Below are 25931 nucleotides of genomic sequence, written 5' to 3'. Positions count from 1 at the left end.
CTGAGAAACACCTGACTGCTGAAAGCTTAGCTAACTAAATGGTAATACCGAGACAGCATGAGCACGGAAGAAGGCACTGACTAGCCACTCACCATGTGCATGGCCACACTCACCTCTGCTATTTGGAGAATGCGGTCCATGATGGGCATTCGTGTCTGCCCAGGTTGGGTAAGGAGATTCCCATCAAGGCGTGAAAGATCAAAAGGGATCAGGCAGGTCACAGACAGCCACAGTAAGAGCATGTAGCGGGTTTCCCAGGTCTAAGAAGATAAATCACACTGAGAATGATTCCTGCCTGGATGACACAGGGCATCTGCCAGACCCCAACAACCTGCAGGCCCTCAGATGCCATCAGGCTCAGGGCCAGGGATGCAAATCATCTGTCAGCTCCTCCCACGTCCCCCCACATCCCCCAGGATCCCTACCATACACACCCACTGTCACCACTTAGCTGACAAAAGACACATCAAAGTGAACAAACAAAAACCCATGATAGGCCGGGCATAATGGCTCATGCCTGTAATCCTAGCACTTTGGGAGGCCAAGGCGGGCGGATTGCTCAAGGTCAGGAGTTCGAAACCAGCCTGAGCGAGACCCCGTCTCTACCAAAAATAGAAAGAAATTAATTGACCAACTAAAAATATATATACAAAAAATTAGCTGGGCATGGTGGCGCATGCCTGTAGTCCCAGCTACTCGGGAGGCTGAGGCAGTAGGATCGCTGAGCCCCGGAGTTTGAGGTTGCTGTGAGCCAGGCTGACGCCACAGCACTCACTCTAGCCTGGGCAACAAAGTGAGACTCTGTCTCAAAAAAAAAAAAAAAAAAAAAAAGTGACACATCAGTATCATGGCTTTTCTTCACTAGCACCTTTCAACGTGCAAATCGGCCTTTTGAGAAAGTTAAAAAACAGAGTTAAGAAAAAAGCCTCAACTTCTAGTAAAAGAGGAGGGCATGTGTTTTCAGTAACCAATAAAACAGCATCCCAATTGGCCTGCAGTCCTTCCACAGGGCACTGGACACTCTAGCAAGAAGGGCATCGAGTACCAGACAGCAGGGAAGCACCCCCCGTCTCCAATGCTGATCAGGCACATTCAAATCAAGATGACTCCAAGTCGTTAGTAACAAACTGTGTGCTCTTTTGAACGTGTACTGCACAGTAAAGAGCCTCACTGCCGTTCTCAGAAAGGCTGCTAGCAAAGGGGGCCCTCGGCTGGCACCAAGGAACTCGGGTTTCGGCAGGGTTCCCACCAAGCCCTGACTGATGAGGGTGCCTCACTGGGCTTAGACTGGCTGCACAAATCGTGTGGTCCACCAAGCACCTGCTTTCCCTCTAGGATCTGGAATTCTGCTTCATGCCGGGCAGAGGTGTCCACGGGACCAGACCCCAGTAAAAGCCCTGGGCAATGGGTCCCACGCGTGCTTTCCTGGTGGACACTTCACATGTGCCGTCACAGTTCCTAGCTGGGGAGTCACACCCACCCTGGGAGGCTCCCCTGGGAGCCCCAGACAGTTATGCTTCTCAAGTTAGACAAAACACAGACAATGATAAATTTATCACCAAACTATACCTAGGCATACTTTTTCTTCACAAAGGGCATATTTGAAAAGAAAATAATTTGAAGCACTACGTGTAAGAAGTAAAGAGAAAGCCAAAGGAATAAAAGAGGAGGAGGGATGCAAAACAACGTGAGAGAAAACTGGGGGGACAGGAGGAAGAAAGCACCAGCACAGGTGTGGAACAAACAGGGAAGAAAGACGGGCTGGAGCGGAGAGAGGAAGCAGCACTCACCTCGTGGTCCTTGGGATCCTGGCCTGCAAACATATCTAAAACAGGCTCCACATCGGCTACTTCATGAGGAAATAAACGAAGAAATATTTTATATCCTCGAACCTACCAAATTAAGAGACAGTGAATTATTCCATAGTTGGAAAATGCAGGGAGTAGCAAAATTATCTTTTTCCACTCATTAAAAATCACCACCATTGGCCAAGCTTGGTGGCTCATGCCTATAATCCTAGCACTTTGGGAGGGCAAGGAGAGAAAATTGCTTGAGGCCTGGAGTTCAAGACCAGACTGAGCAACACAGCAAGACCTCGTCTCTATGAGGAAAAAATTAAGAATTAGCCAGGCGTGGTGGTACAAACCTGTAGTCCCAACTTGTCAGGAGGCCAAGAGAGGATGACGGCTTGAGCCCAGGAGTTTGAGGCTGCAGTGAGCTATGATAGCACCACCGCACTCCAGCCTAGGTGACAGAGCAAGACCCTGTCTCTTTAAGAAAAATCCCACCTATGCCACCCAATGGATCAAACAGAAGTATGTCATATTACAGTGATATAATTTATTTTTAATTTTTTTTTTCTGTAGAGATGGGGTCTCACTATTGTCCAGGCTGGTCTTGATCTCCTGGGCTCAAGTGATCCTCCCACCTCCTGCCTCCCAAAGTGCTGGGATTACAGGCATGAGCCGCCACCACGCCCAGCCCAGTGACACAATTTAGTAAGACGAAAGTAACTACAATAAAACTATCCTTGCTTCCTAAATCACTTGTTCATTAAATATGTTCTATCCTAATCTAACAAATCTTGTACGTGGCTCATCAAAAACATAGACATGTTACAAACTGCAAATATTTGGTCCTACATTGTTCATATGATTGTCCTCTGACATTTATGAGGAATAAGCACCCAAGAACCTCAAAGGTACCCAAATTCGCTAACACTTCCATAAGATGCAGTCACACCACACCTGCAGGAGGAACCCTACACGTGAACAACTAAGCTGCCGAGCAGCACACATGCTGGGCAGCCCGTCCACGGTATTCTCTCACTGACGAGGGCACTCCCCGCCACACATCACAAGTCCTGTGATTCGTCACCCCCAAGAGCCACAAGACCCACCCTGAGTCACTCCCATGGTCAAAACTGCAAATAAGGCCCAGCCAGGCACAGTGGCTCATGCCTATAATCCCAGCACTCTGGGAGACCAAGGCAGGAGGATGGCTTGAGCTGAGGAGTTCAAGACCAGTCTGAGCATAAGCAAGAGCAAGACCCCGTCTCCACTAAAAATAGAAAAATTAGCTTGGGCATGGTGGCACATGCCTATAGTTCCAGCTACCAGGGAGGCTGAGGTAGGAGGATAGCTTGAGCCCACGAGTTTGAGATTACAATAAGCTGTGATGCCACTGCACTCCAGCCTGGGTGACAGAGCAAGACCCTGTCTCAAATAAATAATAGATAAATAATTGCCAACAATAGGTTTGTGGGCCAGCACACAGACATCACCTGAACGCTTGTGAGAAAAATCCCACCCTAGACTGGCTTACCCAAAATGTGTAGTATAACAAGATTCCCCAGGAAATTCATCTGCATATTAAAGCTTGAGAAGCACTTCCATTTCCAAGTATTTTTGCTTTTTCCTTGCAAGAAATTTTTCTGGTTAAGCCCTATCTCCTATCCCTTCCTACCCAGGTGGTGCTTCAGTCTATTCAAATGCAAGATACTCGATAACTCGGAGAATGCATCAGCCATAGGACCCCCAGGGATCACTAACATCTGATTCTGGATACATGGGAAAGAGAAAATGAAATCCACAACTTGTGTCTTAGAACCATCTTTCCTGAGAAATAACATTTTGGAGGGTAGCTTATGGACCAAGGATATCAAGAACATGTCTGTCAACTGTAAACTGCTACCTAATGTTACCTTGGTGATGATGTAAAGAAATTTAAAAGCCAGATGCATGAGGGCAGTTGGAGAGGTCTTATCTTGCACCATGTCCAACAACAAGTTCATCATCCATTCTAGGGAAAAAGACATATCAAACATTTACTATATGATTAAGCATCAATATGACATTGACTCAAACTACCAAAATAACTTACTTAGTAATGTAAGAACAATTCAATATTAGTAACACTGTCTACATATCAATTGAACAAGGGGAAAAAAGTTCATCTTAACAGTTTCTAAAAGTGCATACGTTTACACAACAATCACTGCCACTTTAAAAATGTACCCTTATCTTACTAACAAATTATTCTATCTCAAATCAATATCTAATACCATACTTTACAGAAGATATTGCTACAACTACTACGATTCAGCAATGATCTGGTTCTAAACCAACGTCATAAGACGGTAAAAGAAAGATCATTTCCACTTCCAGTTGCAAAGGAATAACTGATACAGAACCTGCCTCACCACCATCAACATTACTAAACTGAACAACTGTTTTCAGACACTGATCCCTAAAATAGGGTAACAAACCAACTACGTGCTACCACTGCCCGTGCTGTCTGCTAGAAGGTGGTTTCTGGCACTCAGTGCAGGAAGAGAGGATTCCAGCAGAGCACAGTAATTGTAAATTGAGAAGAGAGAGCCTGGAGTGCAAGGAGACTGAGGCAGCTGGAATTTGCAGGAAAAAGTACCAAAGAGGAGGAAGCTACGCAGAGAATGTGCTCCAGAGTCCGCAGAGAGGTCTCCGCATCTTTGGCGGAATCTCCACACACACAGGAATAGTGCATAAGGCTGGGCAGAACCACCAGGAAGCATTAAGGCAAATAGTTCCTGAAGCTCACATCGGCTGTCATTCAAATTCCATCAACCCAGAGTGCAGAGTTCTTGTTAAGCACCCCGGACAACCAGTCAATATTCCAGAAAGATCATCTCTTAGCAGTAAGGTTAAATGAGAGGAAAAGCCTAGACCTGCCCTAACAAAGCTTTAAAAGGACGGAAAGGAATAGCCAGGCTCAGTGGCCCACACCCACAGTCCCAGCTAGCTACTCAGGAGGCTGAGGCAGGAGACTCCCTTGAGCCCAGGAGTTCCGGATTGTAGTGTACCATGATCGTACCTGTAAATGGCCACTGTGCTCCAGCCTGGGCAACACAGGGAAACCACCCTGTCTCTAAATAAATTTTTAAAGGGCTGAAAGGTTATACATGATTTGCAAGTAGTTTAACTGCCTGCCAAACTTCAGCATGCTTTAAAGGAAGACCAAAAAACCAAACCATTCAATACCATAACAATTACAACGTCTGAGATCCATTCAAAAATTACTAGACATGTAACTGTCTAAAATTACTGTGGACCCTTACCAGGAGGAAAATCAGTCAACAAAAATGACCCAGAAATACAAAGGTGGTACAATTAGTAGATACAAACTTTAAAACAAATACCATAAATATTACAAATATACTCAAGGGTATCAAAGAAAATATGAATAAGGCACAATATGGAAGATATTAAAAGAAAAACTTCAAGGGCTGGAAAAAACAAGATCTGAAATGAAAATTTAACTCAATGGGATTAACAGTGGATTATACACTGAAGAAAAGATCCGTGAACTTGAAGACACAGTAATACAAGCTTCTATATTAAAGAGAAAAGAGTGCAACTGAAAAAACTAAACAAAGAACCAGGCATGGTGGCTCATGCTTGTAATCCCAGCTCTTTGGAAGGTCAAGGTAGGAGGATGGCTTGAGGCCAGAAGTTCAACACTAGCCTAAGCAACATAGTGAGTCCCCATTTCTACAAAAAAAAAAAAAAATTAGCCAGGCGTGGTGGCACACATCTATAATCCCAGGTACTCAGGAGGCTGAGGCAGGAGGATCACTTGAGGCCGAGAGTTGGAGGCTACAGTGAGCTATGATCGAGCCATTGCACTCCAGCCTGGGTGACAGAGCAATACCCTGTCTCCGAAAAATTAAAAAATTACCAAACTTTATTGAAAGACACAAAAGATTTGAATAATTGGAGACATAATACCATGTTTTTAGACAGGAAAATTAAATCTTGTGAAGACATCTCCCCTATATGAATTTGTGAATGAATTTAACAGAATTCCAAAGGGATTTGTTGCAGTGGGAAATAAAACAATTCTTAAATTCATCTGCATTAATAAAAGGGCTAAAAAAAAGTCAAGAAAATAAGAGGGTCAGATGCTACACAAATACATCATAAAGCAACTGACATAAAACGGACAGAGAAAAAAGCTTACAAACAGATTCATGGGACAGGATGAAAAATCTAAAGACCAAGGCTAATATCTTTGAGTGTTTAATATAAATTTAAAATGGCATTTCAAGCAGGGGGAGAGGCTGCTGGATCACTCAATAAAAGAAGCTTACATAACTGATCAGAAAAAATACACTTTCTAAAGGCCAAACACAAAGAAAGAGTCTAACAGCTTTGACAAGCTAAATATTTTTAAAGCTTCAGTAGATAAAATACACCACACATATTAAAAGGCAAAGGCAAAAGGCATGATATATATGCAACATATGACAAAAGACCAGAATCCGTGACTGTTGTTCCTTTTTCTAAAAGGGATCTGTTTTCCAGAAAATAATGAACTTAAATATCATCTGAAGCACTCTAAAAAGCTCACAGCAAGTGTTGTTATTCCACGATGCACTATGGAAGTAGGTCCAGTAAGAATAAAGGCGTTACTACAGGTCCAAGTCTATTACTTAAAGAGATGAAAACACCACCTTCCACCTCTTGAGCAGTGACCGTATCTGTTTCCTGGGGACCAGAACTTATACCTGGGAACCACCATGAGCCCAAGACCTACAACGAGACAAGGCCTAGGGCGCCCACTGCCCAGCATGCTAGCCCTTCTGCCAGACGTCAGAGCTTTTCCCAGTAGCTGGCTCTTTCCCAAGGACCTCCATCTTCAGGCCTCTCACCAGGACTACAAGTTTTTCCCAGGAAAAGGGACGACAAAGTTGATCACAATGAATTCTAGAATCCAGAATTTAGAGAATTTTTAAACCACATTTTTTTTTTGGAGACAGGGTCCCACTATCGCCCAGGCTGGAGTGTAGTATTTCGATCATAGCTGACTACAGCCTCGAACTCCTAGGCTCAAGCAATCCTCCTGCCTCGGCCTCCTGTAGCTGGGACTACAGGCAAGTGCCACCACACCAGGTTGAAACTACTTGTTTAACACAGCCCTTGAGAACTTGTAGATTTTCTCATCACTTTCAGGATGACACAGACATGATGCATGAGGGTCTGCAGTGGACTGTAGATTCAAATCTTGGCTGAACACTTACTAGCTGTGCAACCTGGGGCAAGTTTTTAACCTCTCAGAGCTGTGCTTCGGTTTCCTGATCCATAAAATGTGGTAATAACTGACTTTCCATGAGCATGGAGAGGCTACTGTGATAATTAAATTAACTGAGTTTTTTAAAAGAATCATTCAGAACAAAGCAAAAATTGTGAATATATATGAATGTACAATTCACAAAGGGAGAAACAATGTACAAATTTAATAATAAATGTGAACTATAGTTCACCCTCAGTAGGAAACATCAAAATGCAAAAAAGAAAAAAAATGTTATGCCTTTTCTACTGTTTAATAGACAAGCTTCTGTTGGTAAGGAATTCAAAAATTCAAATCCGTCTTGGCAAGCATATAAAGAAAGAGGCGGCTGGGTGCAGTGGTTCAAGCTGATAACCCCAGCACTTTGGGAGGATCATTTCAGGCCAGGAGTTTGAGACAAGCCTGGGCAACATAGCAAGACCCTGTCTCTACAAAAAATTTTTTAAAAAGAAGAAAGCTCACCTTCTACAAAAGCTGTTACTTGAAGAAAAAAACGCAACAGCATCCGCAGCACCAGCCCGCTTAAGAGGCATATGCGTGCACACTAAGAGCTAATTCTTTGCTCCTTACACACAGGTTCCAACACCTATGGGGCACACAGTGCTGATCGCTTATTTTACAGGTGTGGAAACTCGACACAGAGCAGCTCAACACCGAATGGGGGAGCTGGGATGTGAACCCAGGGGGTCTGGCCTCATGGCTCAAGCACCTCACGCCCACCCATGCTGCCTCTCAACTTAGTTAACATTGCTACCTTCCTCCTTTCCAAGTTCATTGCCAGGAGCATGTGTTATTTTTGTAGGTAGTATGAAATAAGTCAAAAATACAGAAAACAATGGGAGAAACCCAAAACTCAATCCCTTTGCAGCTAAGTAAGAAAACCAAGCCTCAGTGCATTCATCTGTAAAATGGAGACAACCTCAGACACACTCCTTAGCAGCTGTGAGGATTGGATGGTAACCCACGTAAAGCACTGATCCTGTGTGGCTACTAACAGAAAGACAACATGTGCCCAGATGTAAACAGATTAAAACACAAATGAGGAGCAAGTTGTGTCCTTTGAATAACAGAGAAGAAGAGAGCAGCTCACACACAACTGCCTACAGCCTGGGATGACCTCTGGAACTCAAGCTACTATCGCGGGCTTGACAACAACCGGCCAGGCCCTGCAAGCAAGTAAGACTCATGCTCTTCCTGGCACTTTATCCTGACACCTTCTGCTGGCAACACACACATGTGCTATTGTGTGCAAACACCAAGGCATTCATGATCATCTGTAATTGAACAATCACAATCATCAGCTTTTCTTCCTACCAAGGTGTGGGTCCAACAGGTGCGGCTGCTCCTGATACTTGTCCATTATTACTGAAAAGAAAAACATGAAAATTAGTTCTCTAAGCCAAACACATGTGAGCCTCAGAAACCCTCCTGTTTACCCTTGCTAACTTCTACGAGGCAGCTCCCAAGAGCACACCTCCCCTGTCGCTGACAGATGAACACCTGGGGGAGGGCGCCCCATCTCCCTCCAGCTTCCCCAGGGCCACTATGGCCTGGCCATGTCCTCTCTGCTTGTTCAGCACACCTTCCTCCTGACCTACTTCTCCCACTTCCTCTGCACCCTTCCTCCCTAGTGGGGTCCCTTCTTCCCCTCTTTCTTCACTCGCTCTCCGTGCCTCCACCTCCTGGGAAGAGCCACACTCAGGGCTCCTTTGTTATACACACATCCCTTCCACTCCTCTTGTGCTTCCCTGCCAACTCTTTGAATCCATGACCCTATAACCTCCTTGACCTCAGGCCAGCTGCTTTCTTCCCCTCCCAGCAGCTGAAACTGCTTCTGTGGAATCCAAGGACTCTGCCTGTGTGGTCCTCACCTGCCACACACCTCCACATCTCACCACTTCCCAGGAATGGGAAAATGGGCTTTCACTGGCCCCTGGATATGTAACTGGTTCCCTGAACGAAAATGCCTTTTTCTAATTCTCTTACATTTCAAGTTCCCAGGCCAGCTAGGCTTGTTGACCAGAACTTTGTAATTTTGTTTCACTGCTCCCCTTCCTTTTGAGTTGGTTTTCAGAAACGGTGGACCCTCCTTGCAGTAAATAGATAATCAACAAGGCTTTACGCTACCGGATTGTTCAGAGAAGTCAAGGTAAGCCGCATTCCGCCACAAATCTTACCCAGGGACCAGCTGAGCAACCCACTCCCCACCACCGCATGTGCACAAGACCTAAATGATGACCAAGATTAACTCCTAGCTCATCATCCTAAAATCTCCACCCAGGGAGGGGATTATCCACCATTTTTCACCATGCAATGTATGTGCCAGTCTGATTTCTCACTGCCTTGCACTCCACCCAAAACACGTAATGATGCTCACTCGCTCCATGTTACTCATTTCACTTCTAGAGAAACGGTCGGTCCAGGAGGCAGAACTGAGGCAGTCCTCCCACCTCCGGATTGATGCGCTCTGCACTAGATCTCCTTTCTTCCTTGACAATTCTGCTTGTCTCAGTAACTGGCATCCTGTGCCCGGAGCAACACAGGGAACTCGCTTGGGGTCCCTTGGAGACACTCGCCTCGCCCAGCTCACGGCTCTGCAGGAGGCATCGTCACCGTTACCCGCAGCTCACGGCTGAAAACAGCTGAACTCAGGGCGAGCAAGTAACAAGGCCAAGCGACAGGGCCAGGATTCGAATCCAAGCCACCTCACGCCAAAGCCCGCCTCTCTCCTGAAATCAGAACGCTGTCATTTCAAACCCAGGAAGACAAAACTGCGGAGACGTCTTCAAAGGGTCCACAGAGACGGTTTTACTGAATTGCAAAACCCTGCCTAACTACCTAACCGCGGGGTCCTATGGAAACGTATGGGAATTATCCTCGATAGGCACGTGCACAGGTCCGCGTAACCCTGAGAATTCAGACTCCCCAAGCGACCCAGCACGGCGGCCTCCGCCTCGCCGCCCGCAGAGGCACGGAGCTCCGGCGGCCAGCAGGCCTGCTCCCCGCTCCTCCCTTGCCCGGCCCGCCCGGAGCACCACACACGCGCCGGCCGCCCCAGCCGCGCACGCACCGCGGAACCGCTCCTCCGCCAGCTCCCGGGCCGCGCGGTCGCCGTGCACCTCCCGCAGGCGGCCGAGCAACGCGCGGGTCTCCGCGCTCTCCCCGAAGGCCTCCAGGCCGGCACCGCGGGCCAGCGCATCGTCTTCCGTTTCCTCGTCCGGGCCTCCCGTGGCCGGCGCGTCGCCCAGGGCCATCTCTGCAGCCCCCGCCTCACGGGCTCGCGGCTCCGGTTCGGCCGCCGGGACAAGGCGTGAGCGCTGAGGTAAGGGAAGCGCCCGCCCTGGTGGCAACCGACTCTGGCCCCGCCCCACGACCTCCGACCCCGCCCGCCGACCCGCTACGGAGCGCGCCAGCTGCCAAAATAGTCTGCGGAGGCGACGCGGGGCTCTGAAAGGCGCAGGCGTAAGTGGAGTCGGAGGACTTGGCAGGGCGTGCAGGAGGCATGGGCTAAACGGGCGGCGGTGGAACCGGAGCTACGGGCCCGGACGGGGTAGGGGCGGAGTCCGACCACGGGGCGGTGTAGGAGCACGCGGGCGGGGCCGAGCGCGGAGGCGGTATACCGGGAAGGGCGGGAGCCGAGCACGGGGGGCGGGGGCCCGGGAGGGGCGGGGGCCCGGGAGGGGCGGGGCCGAGCATGGGGCGGGACCTGGCGAGGTGTGGCTGAGCACGGGGAGGGGCTGGGAGGGACGAGGCTAAGCCGGTGGTGGGGGGTTCGGGAGGGGCAGGAGCCGAACAGGGGGGCGGGGGTCCGGGAGAGGCGGGGGCCGAGCATGTGGGCGGGGACCCAGGAGAGGCGGGGCCCGTGCAAGAGGGCGTGGCCTAGTGTGGCGGGGGTCAAGCACTAGATGGGGCAGGGAGGGGCGGGGCTGGGCACGTGGTGGGGCGGGCCCTAACACGGGGCGGGGCCTGAAGGGGCGGGCCGAGCACGTGAAGGGCTTCCGGAAGGGGCGGGGTCTGGGTGGACTGGGGTCCGGATGGGGTGGGGCCGGGTCCCCAGACCGACCCTTAAACGACGGCGGCTCTGACGAGGCAGCCGCGCGGGCCCAGGACACCCGGCCGGGGGCACATCCCCCTGCCCACCGGCCTGCCGCAGAAGCGAGGAGCAGGCAAGGGGCGCGGGGCCCTTCCTCGGCGGGGCGACCCCGAGCCCCAGCCAGCGGCCGCGCCCCGGCTCCGCCTGGGCACCCGCACCCGCGAGAACGTCCACGCCCCGTCGCGGCAGTGCCCGCCTCCACCCCGCGGCCTGCAGCGCGCAGCGGCCCCGCAGGCGGCCTGGGCTGCGACTAGCCAGCTGCGTGGCGGGCGACGCGCCGGGACACACGGGCACGCGGGCCGGGCCTCTGGGGGCTTTATTAGTCCCGGAGCGCGGGGCGGGCGTGTGGGCGGGGCGGGCGGGGCTTTGCGGGGCGCCGGCCGCTACTTGAGGAGCCGCCGCATGGTGCCCAGCGACGGGCTGCGGTAGCCGCGGCCGAAGTGGTTCCAGTGGTTCAGGTAGTTGAACAGCTGGTAGAGCAGCAGCCGCCGGTCGAAGCCCGGGGCCTTGGGGATCTTCCGGTGGTAGGCAGCGAAGAAGGCCCCGGGGAACCCCCCGAACATCGAGGCGATCGCCAGCTCGAACTCGGAGTGGCCGTAGAAGGAAGCAGGGTCGTACACGACGGGCCCCGCGTCATCCTCGGCCACGTTTCCCGACCACAGGTCCCCGTGGAGCAGCGCAGGCACGATCTCCAGGCCACGGAACAGGTCCGGGATCTTCCCCTGGGAAAGCAGCGGCGGCGCTCGGGTGCCAGCGCTCAGGGAGCTGCAGCCCCGGGCCCCTCGCTCGGAGACGGGCAGGGGTCACTCTGTGCCCAGCCCCCGGACCCCTCGCTCGGAGACGGGCAGGGGTCACTCTGTACCCAGCCCCCGGACCCCTCGCTCGGAGACTGGCAGGGGCCACTCTGTGCCCAGCCCCCGGACCCCTCGCTCGGAGACGGGCAGGGGTCACTCTGTACCCAGCCCCCGGACCCCTCGCTCGGAGACTGGCAGGGGCCACTCTGTGCCCAGTCCCCGGACCCCTTGCTCGGAGACGGGCAGGGGCCACTCTGTGCCCAGCTCCCCGGACCCCACGCTCGGAGACGGGCAGGGGCCACTCTGTGCCCAGTCCCCGGGCCCCTCGCTCGGAGACGGGCAGGGGCCACTCTGTGCCCAGTCCCCTCGCTCGGAGACAGGCAGGGGTCACTCTGTGCCCAGCCCCCGGACCCCTCGCTCGGAGACAGGCAGGGTCCACTCTGTGCCCAGCCCCCGGACCCCTCGCTTGGAGACGGGCAGGGCCACTCTGTGCCCAGTCCCTGGACCCCTCACTCGGAGACGGGCAGGGGCCACTCTGTGCCCAGTACCCGGACCCCACGCTCGGAGACTGTCAGGGGCCACTCTGTACCCAGTCCCCAGACCCCTCGCTCGGAGACTGGCAGGGGCCACTTTGTGCCCAGTCCCCGGACCCCTCTCTAGGAGACGGGCAGGGGCCACTCTGTACCCAGTCCCCGGACCCCTCTCTCGGAGACTGGCAGGGGCCACTCTCCACCCAGCCCCATGATGAGGGCCACCCTGTGCCTAACTCGCTAATCACTGCTGATTTAGGTCCAGGGCTTTACAATGCTAATGATTTCCATACAGAAGACACCCCTAGAGGTTATGGTGTTGGTGTTCTGTAGAACATGAAGTCTTACAGCTATTAGGAAACTCTCCACCAGTCTTCTGTCTCACTGCAAGTATATCTCACCACCTCCCTCGTATCCTGCTGGTTATTTCATTAGTTAAATAAAAATTTTTTGATGCATGCTCAGTCTGGACTAATATGTGAGTTCTGTTTTTAACACTTTGAAAGTTGTGTTTTGACACCAGTCACTCTAGGGCATCTGATACCCACATCTTCACTCAGGGGTGGGACGTTAGTGTTTTGGCAGAGAAGGAGGAGCAGGGGTAAGAGTGGACAGTATTACCCATAACGAGAATAGGAGCAGTAAATGCCACCATTTACAAGCCAGGCACCCCGGTCTCCCATGAGGAAAGTTTGAGGTTAAACACCTGGTGACCCAGCGGGCAAGAGCCACGCTCAGGAGCCAGTGTGTCTTCAGCCTCCCTGTCAGGCCGGTGTCAGGCACTATGGTGTCCACTACCTAGCCAGCTCTGCTCCAGGGCCGGGTTCTACGAGAGGACCCCACCTGAATGTTGTGGGATCCTGAGATGACAGCCTCTTTCCCAGAGAAGGTGCTGCTGTGCCCACCTGTAGTCTGGACCACAGCTCTCGTGCCTCCCGGTCAGCATAGTCCTTCTCAATGAGGTCCAGCTGTGCCTGGAGCCGGTGCTGGGTGAAAAAGGTCGGCCAGTCTTCCTGCCACTCATTCACCTGGGCAACAAGGAGCCAAGGACGGTTATGCACGGAATCCGCCTAAACTCGAAGGGGAGGGGAACCTGCAGCCTCGGGCCACATGTGGCCTTCTGGATCCTTGAGTGCAACCTTTTAACCAAATCTAAATTTTACAGAACAAATCCTGTGATGTTTGGATTTGGTCAGGGGCCACATGTGGCCTTGAGGCTGCAGGTTCCCCATCCCTGCTAGAGCAACCACTAAAAGAACATAGCAGGCCGGGCGCTGTGGCTCACGCCTGTAATCCTAGCTCTTGGGAGGCCGAGGCGGGCGGATTGCTCAAGGTCAGGAGTTCAAAACCAGCCTGAGCAAGAGCGAGACCCCGTCTCTATTTTTTAAAAAAAAAAAAAATAAAATAAAATAAAAAAAAAAACGAAAAAGAACATAGCAGATATTATAGCTAGTGAGCCAACAAAGGAGATAAGACAGAATCACAAAATACTCAGTAAATCCAAAAGAAGGAAGGTAAAGAGGAAAAAAAGAACAAAGAGCAAATGGAGCAAACAGAAAACAAATCCCAGATGACAGAATCAAACCTAACTATCGATAAGCACATTAAAGGCAAATGGTCAAAAATAAATAGTCTAAAAAAAATAAATAAATAATAAATAAAATAAATCGTCTAGTTAAACGACAGAGATTGACGGGCTGGAAACATAAAACAAGACCAGCTATAAATCACGTGCAAAAAGGCACTTCATATATAAGAACAGAATTAGGCTAGAAGGATAGAAAAGATACATCATGATAATACTAGTCAAAGGACAGCTAGAGTGGCTATATTAACATCAGACAAAGCAGATTTCAGAGCAAAGAATATCAACTTCAAAGTCAATCAAAGTCATTCACAACAAAAAAGGGTCACTTGATGAAAAGAACATGATAACCCTAAATATTTACGCCTCTAATAACAGACCACCAAAATACATGAAAACAAACTAATTGAACTGCAGGAGAAATGGGTACTTCCAAAGCCTGCTATGGACTAAAATGAGCTACCCACACCCCTCCCCGACAATTCATATGTTGAAGCCCTAACCCCAACACCATTATTTTGCAGAGAGGGCTTTTAGAAGGTAATTAGGGTTAAATAAAGTCATAAGGGTGAATTCTTAATCCGATAGGATTAGTGACCTTATAAGAAGAAGAATAGAAAAGGATTTATTTCTCTCCCCACGCACACACAAAGAAGGACCCAGTCAAGGACACAGCAACAAAGTGGCTGACCATCTTGCAAGACAGGAAGTGCCTCTCCCCCTCCTCCGAAATCAAATGGGCCAGCACCTTGGGCTGGGACTTAACAGCCTCCAGAACTGTGAGAAATAAACTTCTCTTGTTTAAGCCACCCAGTTTATGGTATTTTGTATGGTAGCCCTAGCAAACTAAGACATAGCCAGAGATTTCAACCCCTTTCTCAATAGTTGATAGAACAAGTAGTCAGAAAACAGTAAGTTTACAGACAATTTCAACAACACTATCATCTAACTAGAACAGATGGACATTTATAGAACATTCCACCCAACAACAGCCATATATATATATATATATATATATATATATATATATATATATATTTTTTTTTTTTTTTTTTTCTTTTGAGACAGAGTCTCACTCTGTTGCCCGGGCTAGAGTGCCATGGTGTCAGCCTAGCTCACAGCAACCTCAAACTCCTTTGCTCAAGCAATCCTCCTGCCTCAGCCTCCCGAGTAGCTGGGGCTACAGGCACATATCCCATGCCCGGCTAATTTTTTCTATATATTTTTAGTTGTCCAGCTAATTTTTTTGTATTGTTAGTAGAGATGGGGTCTCGCTCTTGCTCAGGCTGGTCTCAAACTCCTGAGGTCAAATGATCCACTCACCTTGCCTTTTCAGAGTGCTAGGATTACAGGCATGAGCCACCATACCCGGCCCTTATATATATTCTTTCCAAGTGCACCTGGAGCATTTACCAAGATAGATCATAGCCTCAGCCATAAATCAAATCTCAATACATTGAAATGGATTTAAGTCATGAAAAGTATTCTATATTCTCTGACCACAATGGAATTCAAGTATAAACCAACAGAAAGATCTCCAGGAAATCCCCAAATATTTGAAAACTAAATACCCCTTCTAAAATCTATGTAAGGAAGACATTTAAAGGGAAATTAGAAAGTATTTTGAAATGAATGCAAATAAAAACACAATTTATAATTTTTGGGATGTGGCCAGGCATGGTTGCTCATCCCTGTAATAATCCCAGCACTCTGGGGGGCTGAGGCAGGAGGATCACTTGAGGCCAGGAGTTTGAGACCAGCCTGAGCAAGAGTGAGACCCAGTCTCTACAAAAAATAAAAAAGGCTACGCTGCAGGATACAAGATCAACATACAAAAGTCAATTTGTAAAAACTGTGTTTCTATGTATCTGCCACAAAAAAAAACCCTGAAATTTTAAATTTTTTTTTAAAAAATCACTTCAATAGCATCAAAAAATATAAAATAATTAGGAATAAAACTGACAAAAGATGTGAAAAGACCTGTCCACAGAAAACTTCAAAACATTGCTGAGAAAAATTAAAGAAGACCTAAATAAATGGAGATCAAGTCTGAATATTAGTAAGATGTCAATTCTCCCCAAATTGATGTATAAATTCAGTGCAATCCCAATAAAATCCCAGAATGCATTTTTTTGGTAGAAATTAACATGCTGATTCTAACATTCATGCAAAAATGGAAAGGCCCTAGAACAGCTTAAACAACTTTGAAGAAGAACAAATTTTGAGGACTAACCTATCCCAATTTCAAGACAATGTGATATTGGCATTAAGATAGACAAATGAATCAATGGGACAGAACTCAGGCCCAGGAGCATACTGACAGTATATATTAATAGACAATCACTTTTTGCCAAAGGCAGTCCAGTGGGAAGAACATAGTCTTTTTTTTGTTTTTGGAGACAGAGTCTCGCTTTGTTGCCCAGGCTAGAGTAAGTGCCGTGACATCGGCCTCGCTCACAGCAACCTCAAACTCCTGGACTTAAGCAATCCTGCTGCCTCAGCCTCCTGAGTAGCTGGGACTACAGGCATGCGCCACCATGCCTGGCTAATTTTTTCTATATATATTAGTCGGCCAATTAATTTCTTTCTATTTATAGTAGAGATGGGGTCTCACTCTTGCTCAGGCTGGTTTTGAACTCCTGACCTCGAGCAATCTGCCCGCCTCGACCTCCCAGAGTGCTGAGAGAACATAGTCTTTTCAGCAGACTGTGGAAGAAATTAGCTATCCATGCGTAAAAACCAAACTTCAATCTATACCTTGTAACACATACAAAAATTGACTTAAAATGGCTCACAGACAAAAATATAAAGACCCAAACCCTAACACTTCTAGAAGTAAACATAAGAGAAATCTGTGTGACCTCAGCTTAGGCAAATAAGAATGTCTACCTTATTCTTAGATATAATACCAAATCACAATTCATAAAAGAAAAATTGATAAACTGGACTCCATAAAAATTTAAAATTTCTGCTCTTTGAGAGACATCTTTAAGAGAAGAATAAACAAATAATAAACTAGGATAAATCATTTACAAATCACATCTCTGATAAAGGATTTATGTCTAAAATATATAAAGAACTCTAAAAAGCCAATAATAAGGAAAAAAACCTAGTCACAAACTGGACAAAATATTTGAACAGATGATTAACCGAAGAAGATACACAGTTGGGAAATGTGCACATCACGGAAATGCAAACTAGAACCTCAATGAGATACCACTTCCTACACACTAGGATGGCTATAACTTCAAAAAACAGACCGTGATCAAGTGCCGCCATGCATGCGGAGGAACTGGGACTCTCGTGCATTGCTGGCAGGAATGGAAAATGGTGCGACCACTTTGGAAAAGAGCTTGGCAGTTTCTTAACAAGTTAATTTGCTAACTTAATCTATGGGAAGAATTTTAAAATAAAAAAAAAAAATGAAAACAAGTTAAATATGGGGCTGGAACGCAGTGGCTCACACCTGTAATCCCAGCACTCTGAGAGGCCAAGGAGGGAGGATTGCTTGAGGCCAGGAGTTCAAGACCAGCCTGGGCAACATAGCAAGACCCCCGTCTCTACAAAAAATAAATAGAAAAATTAGCCAGGCATGGTGGCGCGTGCCTGTAATCCCAGCTACTTGGGAGGCTGAAGCAAGAGGATCACTTGAACCCAGGAGTTTGAGGCTGCAGTGAGCTATGATGACATCACTGCACTCTAGCTCAGGTAATAGAGGGAGACCTTGTCTCTAAAAACAAAAAGTTAAATATGAACCTAGCATATGACACAGTCATTCCCCTCCTAGGAATTTATCCAAGATAAATGGAAGCATTTGTCCACACAAAGCCTTGCACACAAAGGTCATAGCAGCTTTATTTGCAAAAGCAAAAACTGGAAACAACCCAGACGTCTATCAAGAGGCAAACAGATGAACAGACTGTGGTTTATCCACATAATCAAATGGGCTTTCGACACATAAAACATAACAGAGTATCATGGGTAAATAGCAAAGGATTTGGGGTGTGGATGAATTTCAGCATGACTACGCTGAGTGAAAGAAGCCAGACAAAAAAAGAGTACATATCATGTGATTCACTTGTATTAAATTCCACAAAACGAAAGCTAATGCACAGTGACACAAAGCAAATCGCTGGTTGCCCAGAGCAGGGAGGGGCAGGAGGAAGAGGTTACTGACAGGCACAAGGAACCTTCGGGAAATGACCAACATACTCGTTATCTTGCTTGGGGTAAGTGGTTCGTGGGTATAACACATGTTAAAACTTAGCAAACTGAACACTTAAGTGGGTGCAGTTTATGTCAATTACCGTGTTTCCCCGAAAATAAGACCTACCCATACAATAAGCCCTAGTAGGATTTCTAAGCATTTGCGCAAGAGAAGCCCCACCCCAAAATAAGACCTAGTGATGGGCGTGGCTACGCAGCGTATCTGCACAACCAGTGCATTTCGTCTGGGAGTGGTAAAGAAGACAAGCAGCCCTTCTCATCTGCCCCATGGTGACAGCTACTATCCCAGAGATGACCAGAAAGATTCGGGCATCCCCACCAACAAGGTCAGCTCCCCCTGTCAGGTCCCGGCCATCCTGTGCGTGCTGCAAGCTGAGGCTTTGAGGGGAAAATAACACATCCCCTGAAAGTAAGCCCTAGGGTGTCGTCTTGTGGAAAACTAAATATAAGACCCTGTCTTATTTTCGGGGAAACAGTACATATTTTTAGGACTGTCTACGAATACAATCATAAATATAAGACCCTGTCTTATTTTCGGGGAAACACCATATGTGTCAATGGAGAAAAATACAAAGCTTATTTTGCCAGACTCCTTTGGGAGGGATGTTCTGGAGAGCATGCCCCCCAGCGATGAGCAGAGCGACTTCCCTCGAGGGTCCTAACCACCGAGACTCTCCCTGTGCTTGGCGCTTGGCCCTGGGGCACCCCTGGTGCTGGGTGCACCTAGAGAGCTACACAGAAAGGCCCTGCGCATGGCAACTGCCGGCCCAGCACTGAGGTGCACCTGCCACGGCCCGTCACGTCCACTGCCCAGGCTCCCGGTGGCAGAGCTCTGTCCTCCTCCTGGAAGACGACTGGGTCATAAACGATGCAGATCGAGTGTTGGGAACAGGGACCAGCACTGTTAAACCTAGTCCCGGCGCCTGGACAGAGGGGCTGTGGTCCCCAAACCTTCCCCTGAGCTACCAAGGGCAGTGCCGCCTGGGGGTACAGCTGGTTCCGATGGCTGGGCCTCAAGTGACAGAGGAGCAGGGTGGGGCAATGGTTAGAGCCTACGCTCTGGAGCCAGACTGAGGGTCCCATCCTGGCCCTTCGCCTCCCAGATGCATGGTCTCCGGCGTTACGCGGCCTCTCTGTGCAGCAGTGTCCGCATCCATCAAATGGATCAATGACGTACCGCCTCATTACCCACCATCCTCACCCAGGTACTCACCTGTGGGATGAAGCCGCAGCACGTCACCGTGTGGAAGCCGAACTTGGACACATACTGGGGCTCAGTGTCCTCAGCCCTCCGTCCTGTCAACAGAGATCCTTGGCCTGAAAGAGCTGCTTGTCTTTCTCTTAAATGTCAGACCTCAGACAGCACCAGTACAGGCCTGGGCTGCACATGCTAGAATATGGGCGGTCCACAGCAGTGATTAGTCAGCATATGGATCCTCAAGGACACTCCTACCTCAAGCACACTGGACAGCAGGGCTGGGTATAAAAGAGGTTATTCCTACCTCAAGCACACTGGACAGCAGGGCTGGGTATAAAAGAGGTTATTCCTACCTCAAGCACACTGGACAGTAGGGCTGGGTATAAAAGAGGTTATCCCTACCTCAAGCACACTGGACAGCAGTGCTGGGCATAAAAGGGGTCATGCGCCAATTCTACTAGCTTATCAGCTCCATCAAAATTCTTATTTAATAACCTCATTTTCATAATGCAATGTAAAGGGAGATGGTTTGCAATTCAACCTATTATTGAAATGCCACAAAGAAGCACCAATCTAGGGTAGACAATGCAGCTGGGTCAAGGATGCACAAAAGCAACATCAACATACCCACTGTGTTCTCTTTCTCCTTCAACTTATCCCTGAGCTTCTGGTTATAAAGGTGCAAATCTGCCATCTGGTCTCCAAGTTTGGATGCCTGACTGAGGAAAGAAGAAATGCAGCCAATTAAAATAACAAGTAAGAAATAGTAACATCACCCAGTATGTTCTATTTTGAAAAAATGTTTTAAATACCTTAAAAACTATTCTCCATTCTTTGAAAAGTAAAAAGTAAACACCAGGCAATGACTCTTTCCAAGAAACAAAATTGTGTAAAATCACCAAGAGGGGTCAGGCAGGTGAGCTTCAGCAGAAGTCTTAGGTACTGAAAACTAAGAGGCCAATACCCTAAAAGTAATATTAGGTGAAAATCCAGCTCCCAGTTTTTATAAAAACTAATGTTGCCGGGCGTGGTGGCAACACCACCACGCCTGTAATCCTAGCACTCTGGGAGGCTGAGGCGCGCGGATTGCTCGAGGTCAGGAGTTCGAAACCACCCTGAGCAAGACCCCGTCTCTACTAAAAAACAGAAAGAAATTAATTGACCAACTAAAAAATATATATACAAAAAATTAGCCGGGCATGGTGGCGCATGCCTGTAGTCCCAGCTACTTGGGAGGCAGAGGCAGGAGGATCACTTGAGCCCAGGAGTTTGAGGTTGCTGTGAGCTAGGCTGACGCCACAGCACTCACTCTAGCCTGGGCAACAAAGTGAGACTCTGTCTCAAAAAAAACACAACAAACAAACAAACAAAAAAACTAATGTAAATCACATATACAAAAAAGACCAAGATGATAAATCATATACCAAAATGTTAACAGTGGTCATCGTTACTAGTGGGTAGCTTTATGTCTTTACATGAATTTGTATTTTCCACACTTTATACACTGACTATGTATCACTAATAATTAGAAAAAAATGTAAGGACCTCAGATAATTAATATATCAGCCTCTTTCTGCCCAAAGGGAGCTGGCATCAATGCACTATGAAGCACAATGGAAATGATAAGTTCAAATGCACCAGCCAAACTAACTTAAAAAAAAAAAAGTCCTATACCAGAAAGCAGTAATTTTTTATCTCCATTAAAAATGATTAGCCGGGCATGGTGGCGCATGCCTGTAGTCCCAGCTACTCGGGAGGCTGAGGCAGTAGGATCGCTGAGCCCCGGAGATTGAGGTTGCTGTGAGCCAGGCTGACGCCACGGCACTCACTCTAGCCTGGGCAACAAAGTGAGACTCTGTCTCAAAAAAAAAAAAAAAAAAAAAAAAAAAATGGCAGGGTGGGGTTCTTGGCCCTGTCTCTGGTAGCTGGGAAGAGTTACCTGGGCAGCTCAGCAAGAGGCTGCTCCCTTTCTGTCCCTATCCCCGTCTGTCTGTCTGTCTGTCTCTCTGTGTATGTGTGTGTCTGTATGTATATGTGTGTGTGTCCCTGTGTGTCCTTGTGTGTATGTGTATGTCTGTGTTCCTATGTATGTGTGTCCATGTGTGTGTCCATCTGTGTGTCCCTATTTGTGTGTCCCTGTGTCCCTGTGTCCCTGTGTGTCCCTATGTGTGTGTCCCTGTGTGTCCTTGTGTGTATGTGTGTGTTCCTATGTATGTGTCCATGTGTATGTCCCTATGTGTGTGTCCCTATGTGTGTGTTCATCTGTGTGTCCATCTGTGTGTCCCTATGTGTGTGTCCCTGTGTCCCTCTGTGTCCTTGTGTGTCCCTATGTGTGTGTCCCTGTGTGTCCTTGTGTGTATGTGTGTGTTCCTATGTATGTGTCCATGTGTATGTCCCTATGTGTGTCCCTATGTGTGTGTTCATCTGTGTGTCCCTGTGTGTGTCAATCTGTGTCCCTATGTGTGTGTCCCTATGTGTGTGTCCCTATGTGTAGGTATGTACCTTTGTGTGTGCCTATGTGTTTGTCCCTACGTTTGTCCCTATGTGTATGTGTATTCCTATGTGTGTCCCTGTGTGTGTCCCTATGTGTGTGTTCCTATGTGTGTGTCACTGTGTGTGTCCCTATTTGTGTGTCCCTATGTGTATGTGTGTATTCCTATGTGTATCCCTGTGTGTCACTGTGTGTCCCTACGTGTGTGTCCGTGTGAGTCCCTACGTGTGTCCCTATGTGTATGTGTGTATTGCTGTGTGTGTCCCCGTGTGCGCCCCCGTGTGCGTGTGTCGGTGTCCTCAAGCACACTCACCTGCTCAAGCTCCTCATCTTCAAATGCTCCATCACGAAGGCGGCCCCGCCCCCCGGCAGGTCGATCACCCTCAAGGGCCGCGGCGCGCGCACCACGCCGGTGCTCCGGAGCGCCTCCAGGCTGGCCAGCTCGCCCTCGAACATCTGCCGGGCCTGGGCGGGACGCGGCCGGGCCGTGAGCTCGTGCGAAGCACGAGGACTTCGAGCCGCGGAAACCGGCTGGGGAGCAGCCGCGCCCCCAGGGTGGGGTGCAAAGGGGCTCGGGACAGGGAGTTGCGAGAGTGAGGCGGAGCCTGGGGGGCCCCACCCCCATCTCTAACACATCCTCACGCGTACTCCAATTCTAAATCCCGAGAACTCTCACCGCAGGTGCAGCACACTTGCATCAGAGCATCGTTTATTGGAGCTGTCTGTAACGACCTGCAAGCTGTGCGGAATAAACTCCAGCACGGCCGGCCCCAGCAGGAGCCGCTCCGCTCCCCACCCCCCGGGAAGTGCGGGGGACCCAGGCTGCGCCCCGCACCCCTCGCCAGCCCGCGCCCGGGATCCACAGGGGCAGGGGGAGGACACCTGGCTCCGGCGCTTGGCCCCGGGGCCCGGCTGCCGCGCGGGAGTGGCGGGCAGGTGCCAGGGCCGCGCGCGAAGCCCGAGCCAGAAACCGCTGCCCGGGCCGGGTCTGCCTCGTTCCACCTGCGAGGAGGACCCAGGCCCCGGCCTCACCCCCGCTCCCGCCCGGGCTCGATGGGTAGAAAAATTGAAACCATCCAAAAGGCCGTGCGCGGAGGCCGAAGGGCGGAAGCTAACGGTGCAGCGAGGACGAGGCCTCGGGCCCCCCAGGGAAGGCCCGGGCACCGCCGAGCCTGCAGGCGACAGCGCCCCTCGCCGGCCCAGCGCGGGGACCCAGCAGAGGCCGCGCCGCCCGGGTCCGCACCTGCGCCCTGCGGTTGACCTTGACGAACACGGGGCCCGCGTCCGTGTCGTAGGCGCGGCCCTCGCTGATGCAGCCGCCGCCCGGGCTGCCGAAGGCCCGCAGGGTCGCGGTGCGCAGCTCGGTGCGCAGCAGCTGCTCCATGGGGACGCGGGGACGCGCAGCGACTCGCCGCTGGAGGAGGGGCCGCCCAGCTCCGCGCGCTCACCCGACTCCCCGCACCGCTACCCCGCACTCCCCGCCCGCGCTCCTCCCTCTCCTCCCCATCCCGCGCTCCCTGCCCCGCGCTCCTCCCTCCCCAGCCCGCACTCCCCGCCCGAGCTCCGCCCCTGCCTCGGCCTCCACGCTCAGCGCCCTCACCCCCTCCCTGCACCCCCACCCTGCACTCCTCGCCCCGAGCTCCCCAGGGGTGCCTCCTGCCGGCTCCCACCCAGCAGGACACCGGCCAGGCTCAGCGAGACCGAGAGCGGGGCTGTCCCTGGGACGAGGGCGCAGGCCTCAGGCTGGCTGGGTTCGCACACTGTCCAGACAGGGCGGCGCCCTCGCTGATAGCAGCTCCTGGGGCTCAGTGATTAGAGACACACTGGGAAGGGCGCTTCAAGGCACACTTGCCCATGTGCACACAGGTAATCCAAAGTGAGTCACCACCACCTCCCTCCCCTCCTCATTAACCCATGATGATGCCCCTGCCCAGCTCTGTGATGCCTGTTTATTCAGCCTCAGTGAGCTTCATTTACAAAATAAGGGCCTAGAAAGAGAGATTTGGGGCTGATGATACCATTTATTGGAGCTTTTACAATGCTGGGCCCAAGTGAAGTCAGCTAAGCCTCACCACCATCCTGTGAGGGGCCTGCCCCAGCTCCCGCCTTGCAGATAAGGAAACTGAGGCACAGAGAGATTAACTTGCCCAAGGTGCCAGTGCCAGAAGGTGGCCCAGGGGCTTTGAAAGTGTATCTTTCTGGCAGGGCGAGGTGGCTCACGCCTGTAATCCTAGTTCTCTGGGAGGCTGAGGCAGGAGGATTGCTCAAGGTCAGGAGTTTGAGACCAGCCTGAGCAAGAGTGAGACCCCGTCTCTACTAAAAATAGAAAGAAATTAATTGCCCAACTAAAGATATATAGAAAAAATTAGCCGGGACTGGTGGTGCATGCCTGTAGTCCCAGCTACTCGGGAGGCTGAGGCAGGAGGATCACTTGAGCCCGGGAGTTTGAGGTTGCTGTGAGCGAGGCTGACACCAGGGCCCTCTAGCCTGGGCAACACAGTGAGATTCTGTCTCAAAAAGAAAAGAAAAAAAGAAAAAGAAAAGAGGCCGGGGCGAGGTGGCTCATGCCTATAATCCTAGCACTCTGGGAGGCCGAGGCGGGCGGATTGCTCAAGGTCAGGAGTTCAAAACCAGCCTGAGCAAGAGCGAGACCCCGTCTCTACTTTAAATAGAAAGAAATTAATTGGCCAACTAATATATATAGAAAAATTAGCTGGGCATGGTGGCACATGTCTGTAGTCCCAGCTATTCTGGAGGCTGAGGCAGGAGGATCGCTTGAGCCCAGGAGTTTGAGGTTGCTGTGAGCTAGGCTGACGCCACGGCACTCACCCTAGCCTGGGCAACAAAGCGAGACTCTGTCTCAAAAAAAAAGAGAAAGTCTATCTTTCTGCCTCCAGATCCCACAAGTCTCCAAAGGCAGATGACTGGCTACAGGGTCCCCAGAAGGTCCCAGGGCAGGGCAGGGCTGGCCCCTGCTGTCTCAAGACGTCCCGGCAACTGCTCCCCGAGCCGGGCCCTGGGCTTCGACATCCAGGCAGCCAGGGATGCTGATGGATGGTCCTATTCCTGGGACAGGAGGCCACCCCCACCATGTTCCCTGTGGGGTTTTCCTTCTGGGCCTCCCAGCTGCCAGGCTTGCAGCTCTTATCCTCCATAAGGTACCCACTTAGGTTAGAGACATGTCTTCTAAGAGGTAGGCAGCCGGTGGAGAGATAGAGCCAAACACACTTTGGTCAGACCAACATCTGTGTGAGGTTTTCATTGAGCAAGTGGATTTTCTGCAGCCCCAACTATCGCCTTTGCCCAGAGTCTCAGGGTTCCTGCTAAGACAGTAGCCGGATTCAGAGAGGCAAAGCCTCTGGGGCTGGTGTCCCTGCTGTCTGCTGGCCTGCCCTTCTGGGCTGGGGTCATGTGGCACCGTGGCTGAAATGACTGGAGCCTGGGTTCTGCAGTCGCTGTCAAGCAGACACGACCACAGCCTCTCAGTGTCGCGAGCATGGAGGCCCGGCTCCCAGAGGGAACCCCCGGGGAGAGGGAACCCCCCGGGAGAGGGTTCCAGGAGAACTGGCCTCAGAATCCAAGTGCACCACTTCCACCTCCTCCTGCTGGTTCTGAGTCTCCGAGGCCACAGTTGCCGGCAGGGGCTTAGCACCCACCTCTGGTCAGGGAGCAGCAAGGCTCCACCCACAGCAGGAGGTGCGGGAGGTTGCTGTGGCCGTTGGCCAGCAGGGCTCTGCCACTCCCTTGCTTTCCCTCCAAGCAGGAAGCCCTGCCACTGCCTCTAGAGAAAGGATTCAGGACAGGGCAGTGAGCCCTCCTGCACCTGTAAATGTCTTCATTCTTGGTTGGCAGTTCGACTGGCTACGGAAGTCCACGTTGGGATCAGATCGCATGCTCTCAGAGCTG

At 50.3% G+C, this 25931-nt stretch overlaps 2 protein-coding genes across 3 annotated transcripts in view; both read right to left on the bottom strand.

The window, feature by feature from the left end:
* TBCD (tubulin folding cofactor D) overlaps positions 1-10702 on the bottom strand; it is a 132155-nt gene extending 121453 nt beyond the window's left edge. The window contains exons 1-5 of one of the 2 annotated variants that reach the window (XM_075999848.1): positions 10178-10702; positions 8422-8472; positions 3704-3801; positions 1791-1892; positions 114-260 (exon numbers count right to left, since the gene is read on the bottom strand). In XM_075999848.1, coding sequence (XP_075855963.1) covers positions 114-260; positions 1791-1892; positions 3704-3801; positions 8422-8472; positions 10178-10361 — 582 coding nt within the window. In that variant the 5' untranslated portion in view covers positions 10362-10702. The remainder of the gene's footprint in view (positions 1-113; positions 261-1790; positions 1893-3703; positions 3802-8421; positions 8473-10177) is intronic. The other variant, XM_020281167.2, reaches the window with a different exon arrangement.
* Positions 10703-11486: 784 nt separating this feature from the next.
* FN3K (fructosamine 3 kinase) lies at positions 11487-23510 on the bottom strand. Its single transcript, XM_012777285.3, has 6 exons — positions 23269-23510; positions 22339-22490; positions 20162-20253; positions 19550-19632; positions 13430-13552; positions 11487-11922 (listed from the first exon to the last, which is right to left on the bottom strand). Exons 1-6 carry the CDS (start codon positions 23407-23409, stop codon positions 11584-11586), a joined length of 930 nt encoding a protein of 309 aa, XP_012632739.3. The 5' UTR covers positions 23410-23510; the 3' UTR covers positions 11487-11583.
* Positions 23511-25931: the final 2421 nt, after the last annotated feature.

The sequence above is a fragment of the Microcebus murinus genome, unplaced genomic scaffold (genome assembly GCF_040939455.1).
Source record: "Microcebus murinus isolate Inina unplaced genomic scaffold, M.murinus_Inina_mat1.0 scaf010_hap2_Mmur4.0, whole genome shotgun sequence".
NCBI classification, from domain to species: domain Eukaryota; kingdom Metazoa; phylum Chordata; class Mammalia; order Primates; family Cheirogaleidae; genus Microcebus; species Microcebus murinus.
The sequence above is the reverse complement of the archived record's forward strand: the minus strand, read 5'-3'. Positions and strand labels throughout refer to the sequence as shown.

Excerpts from the sequence above, each read along its gene's own strand:
- FN3K (XM_012777285.3), bottom strand. The coding sequence starts at position 23,409 with ATGGAGCAGCTGCTGCGCACCGAGCTGCGCACCGCGACCCTGCGGGCC. Across the intron at positions 20,254-22,338 it reads AAGATGAGGAGCTTGAGCAG|TCAGGCATCCAAACTTGGAG; the intron begins GTGAGTGTGCTT and ends TTCTTTCCTCAG. Across the intron at positions 11,923-13,429 it reads AGCTGTGGTCCAGACTACAG|GGGAAGATCCCGGACCTGTT; the intron begins GTGGGCACAGCA and ends CTGCTTTCCCAG.